Below are 22,663 nucleotides of genomic sequence, written 5' to 3' on the forward strand. Positions count from 1 at the left end.
GAGCTGGTGGAACTTCTCTGACCTGTACTGGTGAATCTGCTCTGTTGATAAACACAGGGCTCTCCTTCTGTTCCAGGCAAGGCTTACTGTACGAGTTAGGTACACTGGTAGCAAAATCCCTGGCAGCATCAACAGTCCCTGGTGTTGCTTCTCTTATCACGGGAACACGTGCAGTGTGTCTGTGGCCCCATCTGCCTCTCGGCGTAGTGCAGCTGCTCTGGGTGAGTGGTTGTTGTAAATGGCCTCTTGCTAAAGGTGGGCGGGGGCACAGACTTCCTTCCTATCACCATTCAGAAATGTGTTGCTTAACATAAAATTGTGTGTCAATGTATCTTGTGGCCCCAAAATGTGATGACCGCTATACCTAATAAAAGGAATACACGTCTTTGTCAGGATCACTGAGCAAAAGTAACTTCTCTTTTGGAGTAAGGTCTGTGCAGCAGTACCACGGCAGCCGTTCCTTCAGCTCCCCACCTGGGCGTGCTTGGGTCTTGCCCAGAAGATGCAGTTTGTGCCTTCCACTTTCTCTGGTGGTGGAAAGTGCACGATCACAACTTCCTCTGTAGCCTTGCAGTGTAGGGAATGCTGGAAGCGCTCCAAGTTCTGTAACCAGCAAGCATTTTTTTGGCATGCTTAACAGGGAGGCTTATAGTGATGAGGTTATAAACCAGGTGCGGATAACTTGGTGGTAAAACCACCGAGCCCTGCCTCTAACAGTGCGCCTCTGTGCATCCCGCCTGTGAGGCTACCGAGAAGATCGGTGCAGGGGAAGCCTGTGCTGTTGGTCCTTAACGTCTGCGTGGAGTCTCCTGGGGGTTGTACGAGTGTGTCTGTACAGGAAGGGTGTGTGGAGATGGGGAGACCAGGGCAGAGGAGGGAGGACAAAAGGAGAGAAATGTCCAGAAGTATGAAATGTGAGATTTGAAAATGGTGTTTTTAGAGAAAATGGGATAGAAGGGAGAACATAGAAAGGAAGGAGAAAGCATGAGAGAGGATTGTGGACAGCATCTGGGATTCAGATATTGTACTTGGGGGATTCCTAACCCAGGCAGTTAAATGAAGTGTTTACAAGTTGAATTACAATAAATGCTTTCGATGTACAACTGAGCTGAAATGCTTTCCTGATTCCTTTCTTCCCCTGGCTTCCCACTTGCTGCATGACGTACAGAAGCACTTGACTGTTAGCCTTGGCTTTTTCTCGTGCTGAGGCACTTGAGGAGCTTCTCACTGAGAACCATCGTGTGAGGCTGCTTCAGAGCAGGGCTGAGCATGACCTTAGCGGAAAGAACACAACCTCCTCGCGAGGGTTGGCGTCTGCCTGCGCCTTCCTCTGAGCCTTTCTTCTCTCCTCGCTCCCAGATCTGCGGATGGCAGCGTTTGGGTGTGACCCGTCCGTGTCCGCACCCAGCTGAACGCCTCCCTCTGCCTCTCCTGCGGGTACCAGCCCAGCCCGGCGTTGTCCGGGGTGTGCTTTCAGTCGGTTTCTCTGCACGGAGCCTTCCTTTGGTTCCTCGCTCGACATCCTTCAGGCTACCGGGAAGGAGCTGCCGGGCTCTGCCTCCCACACGCCCGCGTGGCGCCTTGCTGCACGTTTCCCCGGTGCCTGCGCAATGTGGTTGCCGTGCTGCGAGCCCCCGGGGGCCCTCCCCCGGCTGCGGCGGGGGGGCTGCGGCCGGGGGCTGCCGAGGGAGGGCCCCGTCGGGGGCCCGCCTGCGCCGCCGCCCGGCCGTCGTGGGGCAGCGCCGGGGGCGGCCCCGCGGCCCGAGGCGGGGCCGTGGGGAGCGGGGCGGGGCCGGGAGCCCCGCGGGGCTTCGAAGGCGGCGGCGGGCGGGGCGGGGCCGCTCCCGCGCCGCTTCCAGAAGGTTCCGCGCGCGCACGCGGCGCGGGGCGGCGCGGCCCCGCGAGCCGAGCCCGGCGCTGTCGGCGCGGGCACGTGACGGGCAGGCGGGAGGGGGGGGGCGGGGGGGAGCCCGGCGGGCGGCGCGCGTGCGCGCGGGGCGGCGCGGTGACGTCAGAGCGGTGCGCACGCACGTTGTCCCCAGCTGGCGGCCACACGGTCCGCGTGAGGAGCAGGGCAGCGCCGCGCTCCCCCCGCCCCGCCGCTCCCCGCCGCACGGTAACTACGGGCAGCGGCCGCGCGGCCCCCTCCTCCCCTTCCTCCCCTCCCTCCCCGCTCCCTGCCCGCGCCGCCTCCGCGCGCCTCCCGCCCCAGCTGCGAAAATTAACACCAGGCGCCGCCGCCGCCACGAGGCGCCGCCCGGCCGGGCCCGCCGCCGCCGCCGCCCCGCGAGGCCCCGCCTCGGAGCCGCCCCGCGCCGCCGCCGCCGCTTGCCCTGCCCGCACCGCCCTTGGCGCCGGGCGCTGCCCCGCCGAGGGGCGGCCCCGCGGGCCCCGCACGTGCCCCCGCCCCGCCGCCCGCCCCCGGCCGAGCCTTCCGGCCGCGGGGGGGGGGTGCTGGGCTCCCGCCGCCTCGGCCGCTCGCTCGGGCGGGAGGCGCCGCTGCCGCGCGGTTGAACGGCGGCGCCCGCTGCCACTGGAGCCCGCGCCCTCCTCCCGTCGGCAGCGCGGCGGCGCCCCGGGCCGGCCCGGCTGGCAGAAGGGGTCCGGCTGTGTTCCTGCGCTGCTTTTACCCGGTTCGCTCCCTAGGGAGCTGCCTCTCCTCCAACTTGAGGTCTGGGGATGGCTGAGAAACAGCCGATGCTGATCAGAGCTTGAGGCTTCACAAGTGCGCACGCTGACCCGGAGCAGAAACTCTGCACCCTAATAGAAGGCGTACTGAAGCCGCATTACAATAGAAGTGGCTACTGTGTCTGACCAAGTGTAATAAAACATGGGAAGTTGTTCTTGTGATAGATGATGGTAATGCTGAAGGAGCGTAGCTCCTGGCTACTGTAACTGCTTCTAATCACGCTGCAACCACAAGCATCTCAGACGTGCTAGATAACTGTGAGCGCTGCTTATGGCAGAAATAACTTTTAGTGCCATGTAGGAACTTTAAATATTGGAAAGCAAAAACTGGCTCAGTAGGTCTTTGTACGTGTTGAATTCTGGCTGAATGCATGGCTGTTGAGACCTCTTGAATTTATTTCTGGCATGTGTAAGTTCTTCCTGAAGTGAGGTTAAAGTTGAAGGCTTTCTGTACATCTTAAAGCAGATTTAAAATCACACAGCGTATATCCTCAATAAGCTACTACAGTTTTGCTGTACGGTGCAGAGCATTAATGCAAACTCACTTTGTGATCCTACGTTCAGTATACATACGAACGTGCTGTGTGTGAAGAGAGATGGTAGGTCGGTGGGAAATCACATACAGCTTAGAATATGAGTGCTTTCTCTGCCCTCCCCAGACCTGTCATATTAATAGACATTTATTTCTCTATTGTTTTTTTTGTTTTATAGTTTAGAGCTTTTGTAGGGAAGCCTTTTTGGGGACTGCGGAAATGCTCTATTGAAAAAGCAAGGCAGCATTAGTAAAACAAAAGTTATGATGCCTGTTTTGCACAGCTAATTAATTTTGTGTTCCTTTCAGTAGTGTTGTGTGTGTGTGTAAATATTTCCCCCTCAAAGTAAAACTGAAAGCCATGTCTTGTAACTTCACAGGTCAAACCTGTGGAGAAGGCTTTTTTGCCCCTCCTAATTTAACTTTTACATGAAATTCTAAAACGTCGAGTTGAAAGAGTAGAAGCAGGTCTCTTGTATTTCCTAGGTGTCGAGTCTGTTCATCACAGGATATAAATTGCCCATCTCCTGAGTTTTGAGGTCATTTCCCATATACATGTGGCTGCTGGCTTGGACAGCGTGCTTCCTCCTACAGTACTGCGGTCCTAACAAAACACACGTGTCTTACTGAAGACCTAATTCACTTAAAACTTGTGAGCCTGAGTTAATTATCTGAGCAGAAATCTGATTGCTTTCAACCAGCTAACTCCTGGTGCTGGTGATTCACTCCTGTCTCAGGTTTCTGGTTCCCCCCAGCTATGCATTTGATACAAAAATGGGCTGTTCTTTTTGCTGTGGCGTTCCGTATGTAATCGTGTTTAAAATACAAATATCTGCGTGGGGGAATGGCAGTCTTGTGAGGCACTGGAACTACTTTAAATGTGCCAACCTGCTTAAGCAGTATATATTTTTTATTGTCTTAGCATATTGATAAAACACTCCCATGTGGGTTAGACGCAAAACACTGGAATTATGTATATGCTGGTAGAGGAAACTGTTTAGTTTCCTAAGCAGTGATTAGGGTAATCATATCAGTACCAATGTTTTCTTACTTTACTTCAAATATTTTCATAATTTAGGAAATAGAGGTAGCTAAGGTTGCCCAGTGCTTTTCATTCTTCTATTTTATCTTAGCTGCATGGCCTTTTGGGAGGTTAGCTGGCCTATTTTTTCCCCGAGCTTAGTCATTTGAAGTGTTTTGGCCCTTCCATTCTTTGTTTCTGTCTTGAACAAGCTTTTAGAAGATCTCAAGTTTATGGGGAGGGAAGGGATCCCGAAGAAATCCTGACCGCACAAACTTAATCTTTCTCAATAAAGAAATTTGAGGAAAACAATGTTTTTTCTTCTCCCTTTCCCAGAGGAGCGCTGGGACCTCTTTATTTCTGGCAAGAGCAAATGACTTCTGCCTTTGTGTCAGAAATGTGCTGTTTGCTGTCCTGAAAACTTCTGCACGTTTTCTAAATGTTGTTTCTTAAGCAAACCTAAAAAGTTGAGCCAGTATCAGAACAAAGAACGCTTTGATGCACTGACCAAAGCAAAGAGCCCTGTTGTGGCAAAGCACTACATGAAAATGCACTTTAAGGATGTTGTACCCCGCATCTCTGAGGCCTGAAGTGCATATGCACAAGCAGACTTGACTTGATACGTCCTAATTGTGCTTGATTTTAGAGTAGTGATTGACTTCTAAGTTCTTAATGTGGAGAACTGTTATAGACAGGATCTCTCATGAGACTTTTACACCTTTTTAGAAGAGAGAATGTATTTCAATAACTTCAACTGGCTTTGTTTTTTTTTTTTTCTCTACAGAAAGGTGACCACATGTAGAGGATTATCAGAACTGCACAGAAGTTGACTTTGATTTGAGAGCTTATAAAACTGCTCATCATGGAGAAACAGCAGATCGTGCTGGGTAACCGGGATGGCGGGGCAGTGTTTGGTACAGCACCTGCTTTCTTTGTCATCCTGAAACAACAGCAGGGGAACGGGAAAGCTGACCAAGGAATCCTAGTGGCCAACCGTGATGCCTGTGCTCTTGCCAGCAGCGTGTCAGCTCCAGTCAAATCCAAAATGAAGACCTGCCTCCCCGCTGACTGCGTCTCGGGGGGCATCACTGTCACCCTGGATAACAACAGCATGTGGAACGAGTTCTACCATCGCAACACCGAGATGATTCTGACGAAGCAGGGGAGGCGCATGTTCCCGTACTGCCGGTACTGGATTACAGGCCTGGATGCTGGCCAGAAATACATCCTGGTCATGGACATCTCCCCCGTGGACAATTACCGGTACAAGTGGAACGGCCGCTGGTGGGAGCCCAGCGGGAAGGCAGAACCCCACGTCCTCGGGCGAGTGTTCATTCACCCACAGTCGCCTTCCACCGGCCGCTACTGGATGCACCAGCCGGTGTCCTTCTACAAACTGAAACTCACCAACAACACCCTGGACCAGGAGGGTCACATAATCCTGCACTCGATGCACCGCTACCTGCCGCGACTTCACTTGGTGCCTGCAGACAAAGCCACAGAAGTCATTCAGCTCAACGGCCCTGATGTCCACACGTTTACCTTCCCACAGACTGAGTTCTTTGCAGTTACAGCCTACCAGAACATCCAGATTACCCAGCTGAAAATAGATTACAATCCTTTTGCTAAGGGATTCAGAGATGATGGGTTGAATAGTCGGCCTCAGCGCGATGTGAAACAAAACAGTAACTTAGAACTGGAAGGAAGTAATGTTTTTAGTTCTGCCAGCCTTCGTGGTCGCCCTGCTGAAGTTGATGCCTTAGGTTTGCATCAGAGGAGTTTAGATTCTTCATTCATTGGTCAGAACCCATCGGACATTGATATGGAAAAAGAATCCTTTAATGCAGAAAGGGACTTCATGGGTTTCCTGGACACTGACCTGGCTTCGGGTGATATGCCAAAGCTAAAACAGGAAGCCTCTGAAAGGTGAGTTAACATTCTGTTTTTACAACAAGTACTAGTGGAGTGGGGGAACTTGGTAAAACATCAGGTAATGGGATGGTCATTAGACAGGTCTTTGCAGCTAAAGTTTGCTTGACCTGAAATGATGGAACACTTAATGTTAGTAAAAGCTGCTCTTTGCCTTAAACGGTCATCTATCAGTCTGGATTTCCTAATGCAGAGTAATGAGGAGTACAAGAGTTTGGCATTTTTTCCTGTGTTGCTTTAACTCCCTTTGTAAAGAAATATTGAAGGGTTTCTCTTAACCTTCATAGTATTTTAGTAGAGTAAATATCATGTTTTAAAGTTTTAAACACAGTGCATTCCAGCCGTCAAAACGTTGCCTTTCTTTTTAGGGTTGTTTACAACCATGCTGTCTGTTTCTTCAGTTCTTTCCATTAGAGGATGGGTGAGGGTGTGTGGGGTGTAAGGGTATTTAGGTTGGGTGTGTGTAGGGATTTCCGCAAGGCAGTTGTAACTGGCAGCATGCCACTGTTTTGTCAATAACTGCTTGTGTGAATTCTTCGAGCCCTGAGGAAGAATGAGGTTAGCCTGTCTTTGGGTAGTCAGTTACTTCATGTGTGCTGGGATGTGAGAGAATCTGCACCTAGGAAAGTACTTCTGAATGACTGTGCCACTGCTCAGACCTTAAATTGCTGTTTGATAATTCTGTGCTACGTGCTTATCCGGGTTTGACTTTTGGAGCCATTGTAACTTCTCACAAATAGCAGTAAAGCAGTCCAGCGTACACTGAGAACCTCTCTGTAGCATTGAACCTTTGGGTTTCTGCTAAACAACAAGCGTTTAGGTTTGGCAAGCAAGTCTGGCCAAGCCTATAATTTTACTACACTTTATCTTACTTTTCAAAACGTAAGTAATGGAACAGCAGATTTATTGAGTAATTAATTTTTGTCAAGAGATGTTAGAAGTACTTCAAACCTGAAGAAACGGTTTAAAGAAAAAAGCCTGTTTCTCTCCTGCCACTTCAGGTCCGTCTCTGACTTAATCTGCCAAAGATTGAGTAACAAAAGCATCCTTATGTAGATCAGTATGCCAAGAAATGATTTAACTGCAGGTAACTACTTTATCAATGTAATTAGGCTATTAGGGTGATGGTGTAATTAGGGGTCAGTTCTTGGAAGAAAAATGTGGTACTTATGACATAATTATAGTTTGTTTCAAAGGCTGTACTACATTTAGTGTGTTTTAGAGAGAACAGAGGTTTGCTGGATTGTTTTTTTCTTGCGGGAAAGCTTGTTCTTGACTCTTGAGTAACTGCAAAACTGAATCACAAAGACATTCTCCATTCTTTGAGCCTTTCTCGTTGTAATTATTCTTACAACCATGGGAATTGCTTTGGGGTCTGGTGTCCCAACCTTTCTTCTGCAGGACCTCCCAATGCCATTGTATTAGAGAAGAATGCTTAGATTCTCAAAAAGTGGAAATTTTAGAGAAACACATCTTGAAGACTGAAAGTAAACTGATTTCAGACAGGATGGGCAATCTTTAATTCTAAAAAATACAGCATGGAACAGTGTTCAGATAACTTCACGTATTTTAAGTAAACCAGCAAATCTCTGAAACTAATGACTGAAAAGTTAGTAAAATTTTATCTTAATATCGATTTTTACTTACTTCATAAAATAATTTTAAGGACTCAAGGACCTTCTTTTGAAGAACTGGTGACACAAGTTGGAAGGCTCTGTTTCTTCTGGTTCAGAGTGTATTAGTAGCGTTCTCTAGTTTCTCATCTAAGACAAATTTAGAATCATAGACTATCCCAAGTTGGAAGGGACCCATATGGATCACTGAGTCCAACTCCTGTTTACCTCTAAATTCACCTATCTACTCCAATTTACTTCTAAAGTTTGCTAAAAGCTTCACAGAGGGAGCCTGTACAGGGTTTTTCTCTGCCCTGGGCTAGGAAGTATTTATCATTTGATGAATAGATGTTACCACATTCCTAAAACAGACCTCAAGCTTTGTCCAGCCTTTTGTTTTAAGCTTTGTAATCTGTGTGAAAAAGCCAGGTTCTGTACTTGAAAACAGAAGAAAAGATCTCACCTCAGAACTGGCAGAACTCTGTTTCTGTGCTGGAGTTTTTCAGGGCACTGGTTCTCCTTTGTACCTTCAGACCTCTTCACGCGGTTCTCATGCAATGCAGCCGAGATCTGTTCATAAATACAACAACCTTTCAAGGAAGGGGTTGAGAAGAGGCATTTTTCTTTATCAAACAACAAATATAATTGTGCTTTTTTTTGTAGGCAAGCTCTTACCCATAAGTTGATGGGTGCTATCTTGCCTTTATGCAGGGTAGTGATTTGGGCTGATTCATGTGTGTTGAAGAGCTAGAAGTTGGGAGCTGCAGCCTCTCAGACAACTCTCCCCAAGGAAGTGGGGTTCCTAGTGCCGTGGGGGGTGATAGTTCCCCTAGTGTGCAGGCTTGCTGACCAGAGGCTTTGTCTTGCTGCGAATGGAGCTGTGTAGGATGGTGCATGTACCTGAGGATAATTATAATTTGGAGTTGGTAACGCACTTTGCAAATAAAGGATTCTTCTCATTATACTAGCTGGTGTATTTTCTTCTGTGTTGTGGTAGTATGTTCAGTTTCATCAGGTGCACTGTAAGGAAAAGAAATGTTTAATTTGAATTGTGGGCACTTGTAAATGAATGTTTATGCCTGCAGCCTCTTGGATGCTGGGGTTATAGAGGGAACCCCAGGCAAAATTCACCAGTTCACAAATCTTGCAGGCTGGTTCACCCTTCTTGTTCCAAGATCTTTTGAAATTCTTGGTTTAAAAATACAGATTATTTTTTTTTAATGTTCCTATAGACTTGTTTGTCTAGTTTAGGTGTCTTGTGTTTAGTTTGACAGTTCAATTTTCTTTCCTCGTTGACTTCCTTTGGAAGAATGCTGTAGTGATCACCCATCAAAGCTCAATCACAGATTGCTACAATTGCTGGATTAATTCCAGATAATCCAGATATGTGTTCTGTGGTGTGCTTTAGAAGTATCCACTTGGAAAAACCCATCTATGTCAGTACTTCCAGTAAGAGAGCAGCTAAACAGATGAATTTAGCAAAATGCAAGACAACGATTTCCCTGCTTTAACTGTTTAGTTGTGAGGTACCAAATAATATATTATTTGGGGGTATAAATATGCTTAAATATGAGCATTTTCCCACATCAGGCCAAGAAAAAGGTAGTTCAGACATCATCTCAGCATTTCTACCTGATCTCTGATTAAGCAGGGGATTTTGAGAGGACAAACCGGTGTGGCTCATTTTCCCACAGCATGTAGGAAGAGCCTATATAAGGGTATTTCTGTGGCTGCTCGTGTTGGAAATAGTGCACATCACAGGTGAAGAGCCAAAACAAATTACCACTAAGAAGAAACTTCTGAATTTCAAATCTAAACAAGTGCTGGTGAGCATTTGGGCAAGTGTTTGATCTTCTCATACGTACACACATGGATGATAGCTCACTCTTGTCTTCATTTGGCTCACAGTCTGCAATATGCAGACTAAAATAGCATTTGTGCCTACACGTTTCTTTTTTACAGCAGGGCTTCTTTGTTTTGGGTACTGTCCAGATCCCTCATAGAAAGGTATGCATCTTGCCTAGAAAGTAATGCATCTTGCAAGGGATAAAGAAAAATGTCTGGAGAAGTCCAGGCTTTACTGGGCTTCTAATTGGAAACAGTGAAACTCAGATGAGAAATTTATTCTTGGCCAGCAAGCTCATTAGGTTTTTTGTCTTTTTATTTTAGAGAATGTTCAGGTAGAATAGCAGATTAATGAGATTCCTTAATTCCATTCACTTTGACAGTGGGTTTGCTGTACTGAACAAACCTCTGTATTTGCTGTGACAGAAATTGGAGTTGTCCAGAACCTCTAAACGTATCATCTTGCAGTTTCTCTCATGGTAAAGTCCTTGAAGAAGAAAGTCTTACTAATCTTATATTTGACATCCTTAATGAAATGAAAGCTAGAAACACTTTATAGAGAACTTGATGACCAGATAAGATGGTAAACAAAACAGGAGTGGTATGCAACTCTTCTGTAGCACGCCATTCCCTTTCAAGGCAGGTTTTTGCTTCCAGCTCAATTCTGGTTACTCGCTGACCTTCTGAATTGTGGCAGATTTTCTAGATAGGTTCTGTCTTGTTCCTAGGAATGTTATATGTAAACATATCAAGCTGCATCCTGACTGTCTGCTCCCTGTTTTACATACACCACAGCCTGTCTTTGTGAGCTGGAGACTCGCAGCTCCATGTTGTGACTCTTATGTGTCCTAGCTTTTCTCCTGTATGTCCTCAGTCTGTGGAGGCGGAAGCAGCCTCTTCCTCCTCTTCCCCTTCCTCTATCCCAGTCTGGGATTCGGCTGAGGGTGGTCATTGCATAGGGAGGGAAGGACATGTATAAATCTGTATAAACTCTATTAAAAAAACCCACAACATTCCCTTTATATAATGTATATAATATATTACTAAAACTGTTAAATTATTGAAATTGTCAACATTAACACAAATATTGATACATAAATAATACTTGAGTAACTACATGATGTTAATGCAATTTTAATAATTTAACATAATTTTAATACATAATGCTGTGTAATACACAGAAAGAGCATGTTGGAATGCCATCTGACATCTTTAGGAATGTTTAGTGCTCTGACTGTTACTTTCTGAGGTTCGTACTGGGTTGGAATTTCTGGTTTCATATCTTAGTTTTCTCTTATGATGCTGAGGAGCCAGCCTTTGATGCTGTTAACGAAACTGCTGACTGTAGTTTTCTGACTGATACAGCTGTCACTCAAAGCAACCCATCACCTGGGAGTGTGACTGCAGTGTCCAGCATGTGCTGTGTCAAATTCTGGTTCGGTCAGTACTCAGATGGAGTGTGGAAGATGGAGCATGGTTCAATACCTGGTTAACATTCTGCAGATGTTTTCAAAAAATAGTTTCATTTAGGAGTTTTCTGCATGAGGTTTCAAGATAAATTAACTAAAATTTCAGTTAAATCATGTAAATTGAAGTGCATTAAACACTCACTTGGCTTCTTTTTTTCAAGTACAGTGGCTTTCCTAAGGTGGCAATTAGATATACAGCAAACTAAGTCCACTTCTAAGCATTTAAAACATCATAACTTAGCATGAGTTCATATTAAGCCTTAAATAGGAAAAATGCGAACGTTAATCCTGATATTCCTGGGGAAGGAAATCATGCTGCTGCCTTCAGATAAGAAGTTGTATTGTTTTCAGTGATGCCTTATGTTGTTTTTTGTTTGTTTGAATGCTTACTGCTTAAAACGAAAGCTTGTAAATGACAGCTTCTTTAGCAGACTCATGCCTGGGAGTATTTTGGAAGTTCTTTATGATACATACAGAGAGGATTATGGGAAATGGTAGAATTTTGGTGGAGGAGGAGATTTGATACAGGTCTGTGTTTACTTTTTTTCCCCTTTCCCCCTGCACAGTCCCATTACTAGCAGCTACAAAAGCAGTTCCCGAGTAGCATCCCCAGTGGACCCAAATGGACACTTCAACGTAGTCATTAAAGAGGAGCCCGTCGATGATTATGACTACGAGACAAGTATTTGCACACAAGGAATAACTGTGAAACAGGAAGACACAGATGAAGAAACTGATGAGTATTCCAACACTGATGATGATGATCCCATCCTACAAAAACGCCTGAGGAGGCGCAGTGAAACAGATGGGAATGATGGAGAATTCAGGTCTAGGAAGCGCATGCTAACCAGTCCTTCAGGTGTTGCCAAAGCAAAAATGTTAAAATTGGATAGTGGGAAGATGCCCGTAGTCTATTTGGAACCGTGTGCAGTCACAAAGAGCACAGTGAAGATCTCTGAGCTGCCGCAGACCATGCTGTCCTCTTGCAAGAAAGATAAATCCCCTTTGAGTGCAATACTGGATTCTTTGCCTGTTTGTTTTGAAAATCACAAAGATTCCTGCACAGATGCAGCCCCTGTAACTGAGGAGATAGCTATGAAAAAAATATCTCCTGGGAGTAAACTGTCGCAGAAATACTCGTCAATCAAAGAGGCCCAATGGGTTCTATCTAAATCACCTAATTTTAATCTCAGGGGCTCTGTAAGCTGTCACTTTTCAGATAAAGAGATCTGTGGAAGAAAAAAGCCTGGAATACTGAAGAATCCTGTGTCCATGAAAGGCGCTGGTAGCAATCAAAACGCCATGTCATCGGGTACAACTAAAAGAGGAAGGCCGCGGAAACTGAAAATCTCCAAAGCTGGTCGGCCTCCTAAAGGTCTCGGGAAACCTGTAATAACGAGCAAGAACAGCCCTCTGGGGCCTGGGAGCATCCTTCCGGATGTTAAGCCAGACCTTGAAGATGTCGATGGCGTCCTCTTTGTGTCCTTTGCATCAAAGGTAAGACCAAACTGGTTTGAGTAAAATTCAAAACTCTTTAAAAATGTATCATTTTCAATCTCTTTGTACTTAGAAGCAGAAGGTACGTTTTCTTTTAAAATGAGTTGTGAGAGTTATGGCCTCCTTCCAGAGCTATTATCTTGTCCCTAAGCTAATTATGACATTGTCTTACTTAATGATTTCTGGAGAAATACTGGGATCTAGGGTTCTGTATAAAATAATGCATACTTATTTGTCTAACAGTCTTGTATTTGGAATATTACAATGATATTTCATGTGGCTTAGTTGGCATCTAAGTCAGTGTTTTTGAGGCATCTTATTCAAGGCTCTTTATGTATGTAGGAAGCTCTTGACATTCACACTGTTGATAGAGCTGGAGGAGAAGAGTCACAGAACCTTCAGGCTCCCTTGCTGACAACAAATGATCCAGGTACTTTTTTTTTTTTTTCTTTGCAAGCGAATGTTCCTCACAGTAAGGGAGCTTGTGAGGGCACACTGGAAATGTAAACATTTAAGTCATTTTTTTTGCATGTTAAATGCTTTTTACACATTGTCTCGTTTTACTTTTTGAGCAGATTGCCAAGCAAGAATACAAGTACTGGAAAAGGAATTGATGGAAGAGCTGAAAACCTTAAGGCATAAGCAAGTAATACATCCTAGTCTTCAGGAAGGTAGGTGTGCAGTGTGGATGCTGTTGCAGCTGGTTGTGTATTATACTCAGTCATACAGAGTTGATAGTTTCCTACTGGATATAATACCATGTATGTCTAATATCATTCACATCTGGTGTTGGTTATTTTTTACAAACACTGGTTGTTCAGCAATGTAGGTGGATGTATGTACAAGTAGGAGAATATAAAAGGAAAACTGTCTGAAACTGCAGTCAGTTGCCCTCTTGCTGCTTGTGGCAATGACAGAAAATCTAAAATATCTGACCCAATTTTTTCTTAGAGGCTTTAAAAGTGGTTTCAACCAGCCAGTAAAGATATTTTTGTTTTCACACATTTATGTTGGTAACCAGAAGAGATGGAGGAAGCAAAAGATGTTTCAATCTCATACACATACTGCAAGAGGATTCATGGCATTATATGCCTCTTGTAGAAGGTGGTGAGCCTTCAGACTTCAGGCCATGCCTATTTTGTAAGGAGTTTGTCCTTGTAGAGAGGAGAAGGAGCTAGAAATCCAGAACACTTAACAAAGACAACTTTTCTGCTGTTGGAGTCTGCTTTTTTGAGTTGCTGTAGATCCTGGTCCACTAGTCACATAGAAGGGCCAAGCAAGGTACTTGCAGTTTGCGGGCTCTCTTATGCTGTTTTGTCCTGAGGTCAGATAGGAGAAAGTCAGTGATCTACACAGCAGAACTTATTCTCTCTACTGATGATGTTGAAAGTCTTTGGTGATGCCAGTCCTGAGACTGATGGCTTTGGCATAGGCATCAGAGCAGCTGGTGAAGAAACGGATCCAAATTGAAGCAGCATGTGCCTCGTGCTCTGGAGGATCTGGTCCTGAATTTCTCATGTATAATTATAATGCTGTAGGAATTGTGACTCCAAATACTGATCTTGACTCTGATGCTATTTATTTTGGGTTCTGGCAGAGTTTCTACTCTGAAGAACTATGGATTGTCTCAAATGGTTCATGCACGTGTATGGTGACATCAAATGCGTCAATTTTTGCAACTGTTTGCAGGGGGGGTGCCTTTGCTTCTTGCTAGTGTTGAGCTGATGTTCCCTTCTTCTACCTTTACAAAGCCATCAAGAAGAGCAGTAGAGAGCTCTTAGAGGTCTGCCCTGGATGTAGTGTGAATGAAACAAGATCATAGAGTCACAGAAGGGATTTTTTTGAGCCAGGAGAGGTTGGAAGGCACCTTAAAGATCACCCAGTTCCAACCCCCTGCCATGGGCAGGGACACCTCCCACTAGATCAGGTTGCTCAAAACCACATCCAGTCTGGCCTTGAATGCTTCCAGGGATGGGGCATCCACAGCTTCTCTGGGCGATCTGAGTCAGTGCCTCACCACCCTCATAGTGAAGAACTTCTTCCTAACGTCCAATCTAAATCTCCCTTCTTCTAGTTCAGAGCCACTGCCCCTTGCCCTGTCACTTTTTTTTTTTTCCGTTTGCTGAAAATGGAACTGATGAACGTAGTCATCAGATAGAGAAAAGAGAAGTACTCCAGGTTTGCTAGGAAACTGTCAGTACCTCCCATAGGGACTAGCATTAAGATACAGGATGGATTGCAGCATGTGTTGGAAGAGGTGGTCCTAAAGATTTTGCCAGGTATTGGGACTGCAGGAGGAGATGCTTTGAAAGATGGGAAGGCAACTGTAGCACGTTAGGAGGAAAGCCTCTGCTGGAGTACTGCCACTTCAGCATGATGGGTTGCCTCTTCTCTCTGAGCCAATTTGAAACCCCTAGCACGTTCCTGAAAATCAAAGGCACTGTTGTCTGGCATCATGTTTCAGAGTTAGCAGCTGCCACTGATGAAGAGAGGAGACAATTATTAAGGAGGAGGTTCTTAATTTGCTGCTATTTGACTACAGCAGCTGAAACTTAGCAGTACTCTGGGGATGACTTGAAAATGATAAAAATGATAGTTCACCTGTCATGTTCGGTGCTGTCCGTACAGACATACACTTACTGTTAGCATTTATTCTCTTCAGGCTGTCAGTGTTCACTCCATGATGTGCTTCATGTTGGAGTCATTCTCTGCTTTTTGTGTGTGTGTGTTTTGTTTTTTTTTTTTTTTTTTTTTTTTATTTGATGACCCTAAACAGAAATAATCCCATTTTGTGTACGGGTAATGCTTTTATTTTTGTTCGAGTGTTAAACAAACGTAGGCCTCTTGTTGAAGGTGACAGAATAATTCAAATGAAATGTCAAGAAACATAAACTGTGTACTCTTGCCTTTTTATTTTAAATTCACTCTGAATAGAAATAGACGCCATCTTGACATTTGGCAGTTGACATGTTTTTATACAAAACGCTAGATTGACTTGCTGCTCTCTTTTGCTATGTAGTTTTGTGCATCTCACTCGACTGTCTTTGATAAAGATGTTCATTTTTAACTGCCACATCTGAGACTTGTTCCATGTTGATTGTTTGCAGGCTGCCAATAACCAGGTGACTGTGTTGCCACTTATGAGCATAAATGTGCGCTACCAACACAAGGTTTCAGCAGATACACTCTGCGTGTCTTAAGCGCTGTCAAGTCATACATTTTTTTATTTCAAAAAGTGCATATTTAGCACAATAATTTTAGACTTGTTGGCAACAGAAGCAACCTCCGTAGGTTTCTCTAGCTAAAAATCTAAATAAATATTCTTTACTCCAGACTGAGCTGAATTTGATTGACAGCAGTCACTTCTTGAATTCACCATGTAATAATTTTTTGAAAAAGGTGCTAAGTCAAATTTTACTAGCTAGTTCCCTCTTCCTCTCGGTGTCCAGTGTTCCTGTATCCTTACCGATTCATAAAGATACCTGTTGTGGCTAAGTCAAGTCTTTCAATTTAATCATTCTGGGGGAGTCGATGAAGGAAGATACCAACAGGCAATTAAGTGTTTGTGGTGCTAATCAACAAGACTGTTTAGTTTCATTTTCCCTGTGCTTCCTCCCCCCCAGTAAGAAAGGTGATTTATTGCAAAGTGCTGAGAAGACAGGATACCTAATTTCAAGCTTATCTGTAAGGATGTAAGGATAGTGTGGGGGAGAAAAAAAAAAAAAAAAAAGGGCTACTGAGGTCCTGAGAGAGTTGAATACTGAATATGACTTTGTTTTTATATCGTCATCTCACGCCCCACCCATTTATTCAAAAGTAAAATGTGGTTTACTCTCGCCTCTCATTGCTGGTTGAAACTGAACTGTGAGTGGTGTGTGGCATGTACTTTTGCACAAAAATAGCTCGAATAGTCAACTGGTTTCGTTCAGGGAGTAATTCTAGCCTTCAAGGCTGTAAATGGTGCTAACTTTCTAAAGGCAAACAAAAAAAAACCAAAAACAACAAAAACACGTTTATTTTGGAAATGAATAGAACGTTGTTATTCTGGTTGCTAAATTTCCACAGAAACTTCAGTAGCAATCAAAAAAATATCAAGTCATTCATTTTTTTTCTTGATTTCCATCCCTGTAAAATGCTCTTTGATTCACACCTGCTGCAAATCCATGATAAGTAACAGCTAGAGTCACCAATGGTCTTTCTGTATCTCTTAAAAATGGGTGAATGCTAGAAACCAATATATAACTTAATATGTAATTTTAATAAATATCTTCACTTCTCCCCCCCCAATATCTTGTTGCATTGACACCAATAATTGCCTCCTGCAGTGGGACTGAAGTTGAATTCTGTGGACCCAACAATGAGCATTGACTTGAAATACCTGGGTGTGCAACTTCCTCTTTCCTACTCAAATTACAATTTGTGGAGCTATCCAGGAACAAACCCCAATTCTCCAGGTGGGTAGAATGCTAAGAAAACCCATAACCAAAATCCTTTAAAGAACATCTAGTTTCATATTTAATGATAGTTATTTGTTACAAAAGTGTTGTCAAATTGCGCTTTAAAAAAAATAAAATCTTAGTATCCACACATTTCTCATTATAATGCAACTTTGAGTCTAATACTGTTGGTAGATAACTGTTCTTAACAATAAACTTGTTTGTTGGACAAAGTGCAGGGATGGTTAATTCCTGTGTCTCTCTCTGATTACTGTACTGTACTATCCTTTCTGTATTGTTTTTGGAGCCGGTGAGGGGCAGACCTTGTATCTCAGAACTGCTTTCACTGCAAAAGAGGCAGACTCTATTCTCAGTTCAGTGTCAAGTGCAATTATTTCTAGACTAACAATATACGCCCACAATGAACCCTGGTAGTATTTCTAGGTGACAATTTAACACCCAGAGCTGATGGATAATTTGACAGCTGTCAGTGTTTACCTTTGTGATTATTCTCTGTGTCTACCACTAACTGATACTGTGCTTAATCAGACATAACAGCAAGCATTGAATGAAGTTTCTGCAGCTCCTATAAGTCATTTCTGTATTGGGGGGAGAGAGACTCAAATCTTTCCCCATGAGCTCGAAACTTACATGTCCTGTTCTAAGCCTGGTAAATAGCTAATTTGTCTATTTGCATTTTGAAAGCAACTGCTTATACCATGGGTAAGGGAAGGGGAATAAAATTGAAAATACCAGGGAGGATATCTTTTGGATAGGATAGAAAAATGTATTGTTATGACAGATCTGTACAGGAAGCTTGCCTTTGTTAATTACTTTGTAAAAACAAACAAAAGCATTATTCTGCCTTCTTGATTTATTATTGTTTATCTATCCCTGAAAATGAATAATTTATTTGGAATAATATAAAGGAATAGTTTATTAAGACACTTACTACAATCAGTCTTGATTTACACACTGAGGCTAGTTTTCTTCTTTTCCAGATACTGGATTTCCTTTTGTTTCCAGAACAGGAAAGACAAATGATTTCACAAAGATCAAAGGCTGGCGAGGGAAACTTCATGGTGCTTCTAGAAATGAAGGTAGAAATATAAAAAGGAAAAAATTAATCAGTGAGATCAGTGCGTATATTTACAATGTGTGGCCCCTTTCTTGAACTTGGATAGATATTTCAATTTGATTATCATGTGTATCTTAATGAGAGATTTATTTTTGTATTTTTAAACTGCTGTGAATGTAGAATTTATTGCTACTAGTTCTGTGAGTAGCCAAAAATGGATGCTTATGAAGGGAAAATTGAAACTTACTGAGTATGATTTAATAAAATAAAAAAAAAAAGCAAACAAAACCCCACTAAACAAAACCATATTCTGTTTTACAGAGGTTTGAGTGAAGATCAAAGCTGTAATAGTTTTGCTTTTGATCATCAGTTTTGGTTTTGTTTGGGGAAGTATGGTGATTTCAGAACTCTACTGCCTTGGGGACCTTGATGGCGTAAAGTAATCTTCATTTGTATTGGTGGTTTTTTAACTTCAGTTAGAGTAAATATGTCTTACAGAAATAATTACTTCGTCCTGTCTTAGGGAGAAGTGGGTATTTGACAATTTACCAGTTCCTACTGGGAATTCAGATAAAATACCTGTGTTGTACTCTCTGCGCTTTTATGCTACGTTGTATTGGGGTATTCCATATTGATTCTGGTGTTAGTAGCTAGGCTAGATGTTTAGGACAAACAGAGTAAGTTGTATAGAAGCACTGCGTGTTGAAGACTGACTCTTTCTGTGAACAAATGCACATACAAAATCTCTACAAAAACAGTTGTTCACGCAGTTGGCTGTGTTTCAGAGTGAGTTATATTTGGTTTTTGTGTGTTGTACTCTTAAAGGAACTGTATACATTTTTAAGAGGTATTTACTTGTTCTATATCGTTTAATTGCTCTATGTGCTTTCCTATCTGTCAGTGTGCTTTCCTATGAGGTAGTTAATGTGGTCTTGGTTCATTTAGGTGGCAGTTCAGAAGGTTCCTTGAAGAATCGCTCAGCGTTCTGTAGTGACAAGCTGGATGAGTACCTGGAAAATGAAGGGAAGCTGATGGAAACAAGTATGGGATTCTCTTCTAGCACGCCCACTTCTCCTGTGGTGTATCAGCTTCCCACCAAGAGCACCAGCTATGTGCGAACACTAGACAGTGTTTTAAAGAAGCAATCCACCATAATTCCATCCACATCTTACACGTTCAAGCCTGTTTCTATGTCATCTACCTCCAGGAAGTCAAAGACTCAAAACAGACAGACATCAAACAGAGGAAAGTCATCCTACAAGCCCATACTGCCTTCACCTTTTTCTGCCAAGCAGAAACAGAACTTTTCAGCATCAGGGAAAACGAGTGCTAAGTCTCTCTCAAATAGCACTTCGTCTAACCAAGGAGATAGTTTCCTGGTGCCGGCTCTGGATGAAAATATACTGCCAAAACAGATAAGTATTCGCCAAGCACCACAACAACAACAAGGAGCTCGTCCGCCAGGTTTGTCTAAATCTCAAGTGAAATTAATGGACTTAGAGGACTGTGCTCTCTGGGATGGCAAACCACGGACCTACATTACAGAAGAACGAGCAGACATTTCTCTGGCAACCCTGCTTACAGCTCAGGTAGATCCTTAGCAGTTTCATTCCTTTCTGTACTGTTGCTTTTCCAGTGCTCTGCACTTAATGAAGCTGCCTATAGATGCAGAAAATAAGACCGAAGCTGGTAAGAAGCGGGATAAAGCATGATGTTCCTTTGTCTTGTCACCTTTTTATTGAAAGCTGAAAATTGTTGCCTTAACATATGTGAAAATACTAAATGTACTAATAGCATATTGAAATGAATCAGTAGTTGTTAATTACCTCAAAATTTCCCCGTAAAAAAATCTGGTTAATGCAACTGCTATTCAGTAACTGCACTTTCTTACTGTTAGTCACTTTTTTTCAATAGGACTAACTCAACTCCCACCCATTCTGTTTTTTCCATATAGCTGACAAATTTTCATAGATAAATCATATAGTTGTAGGCCTTACTCGGAATGAACTTCAAATAGCAATTTTGCATATGCTTGACTTCATCTTACTAAAATTTCAAGTGTATACTTACTGTCTAAAACTTTTTTAGGCTTCTCTCAAAAACAAACCCATCCATAAAATAATAAGACGACGAGCACCTCCTTGCAATAACGATTTCTGCCGACTGGGCTGTATATGTGCCAGTCTAGCACTGGAAAAACGTCAGCCTACCCATTGCCGCAGGCCAGACTGTATGTTTGGTTGCACTTGCTTGAAGAGAAAAGTGTTGTTGGTGAAGGGAGGATCAAAACATAAGAAGATCCTGAAAAAGGCTGTGCGTGGAAGTCTTGTGTTTTATGGAACACAAGAAGAACAGCAAGAGGATGAAGATGCAGCAGAAGAGGGCGAAGGAGACGAAGATGAGGTGAAGCAGAAAGATAAGAAGAAGAGAAAAAAAGTGGAATACAGTGAGTGTTGCTGGACAAAAGCAATTTCTTTGCTTTGCTGAAATTATCTGTCTTGTCATGGAATTTATTTAGGTCATGGTAGTAGTCCCATTACTAAACACAGAAATGGGAGCAAGCTCTGAGACCTCTGCAACACCTGTTTCGGTATAACTGACTAGCAGGAAATCACACCTTTTCCCTTTATTATTACACTCTTTTTGGCACTACTGAGGTGTTTATCTTGTAGCTATACAAGATAAACAAGATAACGTTTATCTTGTATCTATAGCTAGCTTTTTTTTTTTGATAATTTAAACTCTTGTTCAACTCTTCAAACATCTTCAAAGACTAAGGGTATGAGGTAGCTGATACTATAGCTGTTGATAATCTTCACTGTCTTAGGGCTCTTTCTCTCCCTCTTACCAAATGAGCATCTATAGTGCCATATTTTCGATTCCTGTATACAGCAGCAAATTTCACTGACTTGTGGAAATATAATAATTCGTATTAGTTTTAGATCTAGCCTTAGGTTTGCTCAGAAAAATGTTAGAAACTGACAAAGTACATTTTCAGTTTCTTTCTAGTAGTTATTTTAGCACTGGAGTAAATAAACTATTTTGTAGAGCTGTGTTATAAGGTGTGTTTTTTGGATGTTTGTCTTTTTTAAGCATTTCCTGTCAACAAGGATCACCTATTTTTTAGTGTTTTTCCTTATCTGCTATCACAGTCCTGAGAAACAGTGGTTACTCTAGAATAATTCTAATTTTCATTTCCTCTTATTTGTGGACAAATTCCTGTCACTTTTGACTAGAATTTGAGACAGGAAAACACACCAGTAGTGATAGCACAAGGGATGACAGCTTTAAACTGAGAAGGTAGATTTAAATTGGGTATAAGGAAGAAGCTCTTTACTCAGAGGCTGGTGAGGCAGTGGAACAGGTTGCCCAGGGAAGCTGTGAATGCTCCATCCCTGGAAGTGTTCAAGGCCAGGCTGGATGGGGCTTTGTGCAGCCTGGTCTGGTGGGAGGTGTCTCTGCACAGGGCAGGGGGGTTGGAACTGGGTGATCTTTCAGGTCCCTTCCAACCCAAACCATTCTGTGATTCTCTGTTTTTTTGACATTATGAATTAGTGATTGGTACATGGTTAGGCCTTAGATTAATACTAAAATTTCTGTTACTGTCCTGTTGGATTATTTTTGACTTAATTTTTTGTTTGTTTGTTTTTCTAGCTATCTGTGACTCAGAGCCAGAAAAGCCAATCAGGAGTTGTCCATTGTGGGTGAAAGTAGAAGGCGAAATAGATCCAGAACCAATTTACATCCCAACACCATCTGTTATTGAACCAGTTAAACCTGCAGTACTGCCCAGCCCAGAAGTCTTGATTTCTACCAAACACAGATCTTCCAGTGGAGTGAAAACAGGAAGAGTGTATACTCCTAAACCCAACCCAGTGGTAAGAAGGGAAAAAAGATTTGTTGGATTTTTATTTTTATTTTTACACTGAAAATTTAAACAAACGCTGCCAAAAACTTCTGTACATTTTAGATAAAATTAAGATGGAAGCTTAAGATCTGCTGCTGGTAGGTGTGTTGATAAGTTAGGATGAATTGACCGTGTTTAAATTATAGCAATCTTCTGTTGGGAATTGAGTGTGGCAATATACAGGTAGCAAAAGGTGATTGTGATTTGCTAATAACCTCATTTATTTTTTTTTAAATGCAGCAATATATGCTATTCTGGGAAAATGATTGCTTGTCCTGTAATGTTTGTATAAGTGACTAGCTGCATAATGTAGTTATCTAATTAATTAATTGAGGGAAAGAAATTGTGATACAGACACAAAGGGTTCAGTGAAATTCTAGAGGTTTATTTGTTCTTGCCACAAGCTTCATTGTGTCGTAGGAGTTTGTTTTTGCCTCTCCCCTCACCTTTATCTAACAAAGGCAACAATAGCAGTAGAGGAAGAATAGAAGTAGGGTTGAGTCTAGTTATGTTTAAAAAACAAATATATCAGAGTTGCTATTTAATGTATATTAGTTAAGCAAAGTGTAATAGTTAAGACAATCTCCCCTGTTTAGAAAAGTATCTAAATGTTGTTTTGTTTTTACTGTTTTTCTTCCCCCATATAAA

General features: G+C 42.8%; 1 protein-coding gene across 12 annotated transcripts in view; it reads left to right on the top strand.

Moving 5' to 3' along the window:
• MGA (MAX dimerization protein MGA) overlaps nt 1-22,663 on the top strand; it is a 64,561-nt gene that overhangs the window by 5,383 nt on the left and 36,515 nt on the right. For 11 of the 12 annotated variants that reach the window (XM_082762079.1, XM_082762071.1, XM_082762068.1 and 8 more), the window contains exons 2-10: nt 5,026-6,167; nt 11,664-12,594; nt 12,937-13,024; nt 13,170-13,265; nt 16,920-17,048; nt 18,032-18,130; nt 19,054-19,697; nt 20,197-20,554; nt 21,763-21,986. In XM_082762079.1, coding sequence (XP_082618205.1) covers nt 5,104-6,167; nt 11,664-12,594; nt 12,937-13,024; nt 13,170-13,265; nt 16,920-17,048; nt 18,032-18,130; nt 19,054-19,697; nt 20,197-20,554; nt 21,763-21,986 — 3,633 coding nt within the window. In that variant the 5' untranslated portion in view covers nt 5,026-5,103. Of the gene's footprint in view, nt 1-2,061; nt 2,117-5,025; nt 6,168-11,663; nt 12,595-12,936; nt 13,025-13,169; nt 13,266-16,919; nt 17,049-18,031; nt 18,131-19,053; nt 19,698-20,196; nt 20,555-21,762; nt 21,987-22,663 lie in introns of those variants that run through there. The other variant, XM_082762072.1, reaches the window with a different exon arrangement.

The sequence above is a fragment of the Aythya marila genome, assembly GCF_965140915.1.
Source record: "Aythya marila genome assembly, chromosome: 5".
In the NCBI taxonomy this organism is placed as follows: Eukaryota; Metazoa; Chordata; class Aves; order Anseriformes; family Anatidae; genus Aythya; species Aythya marila.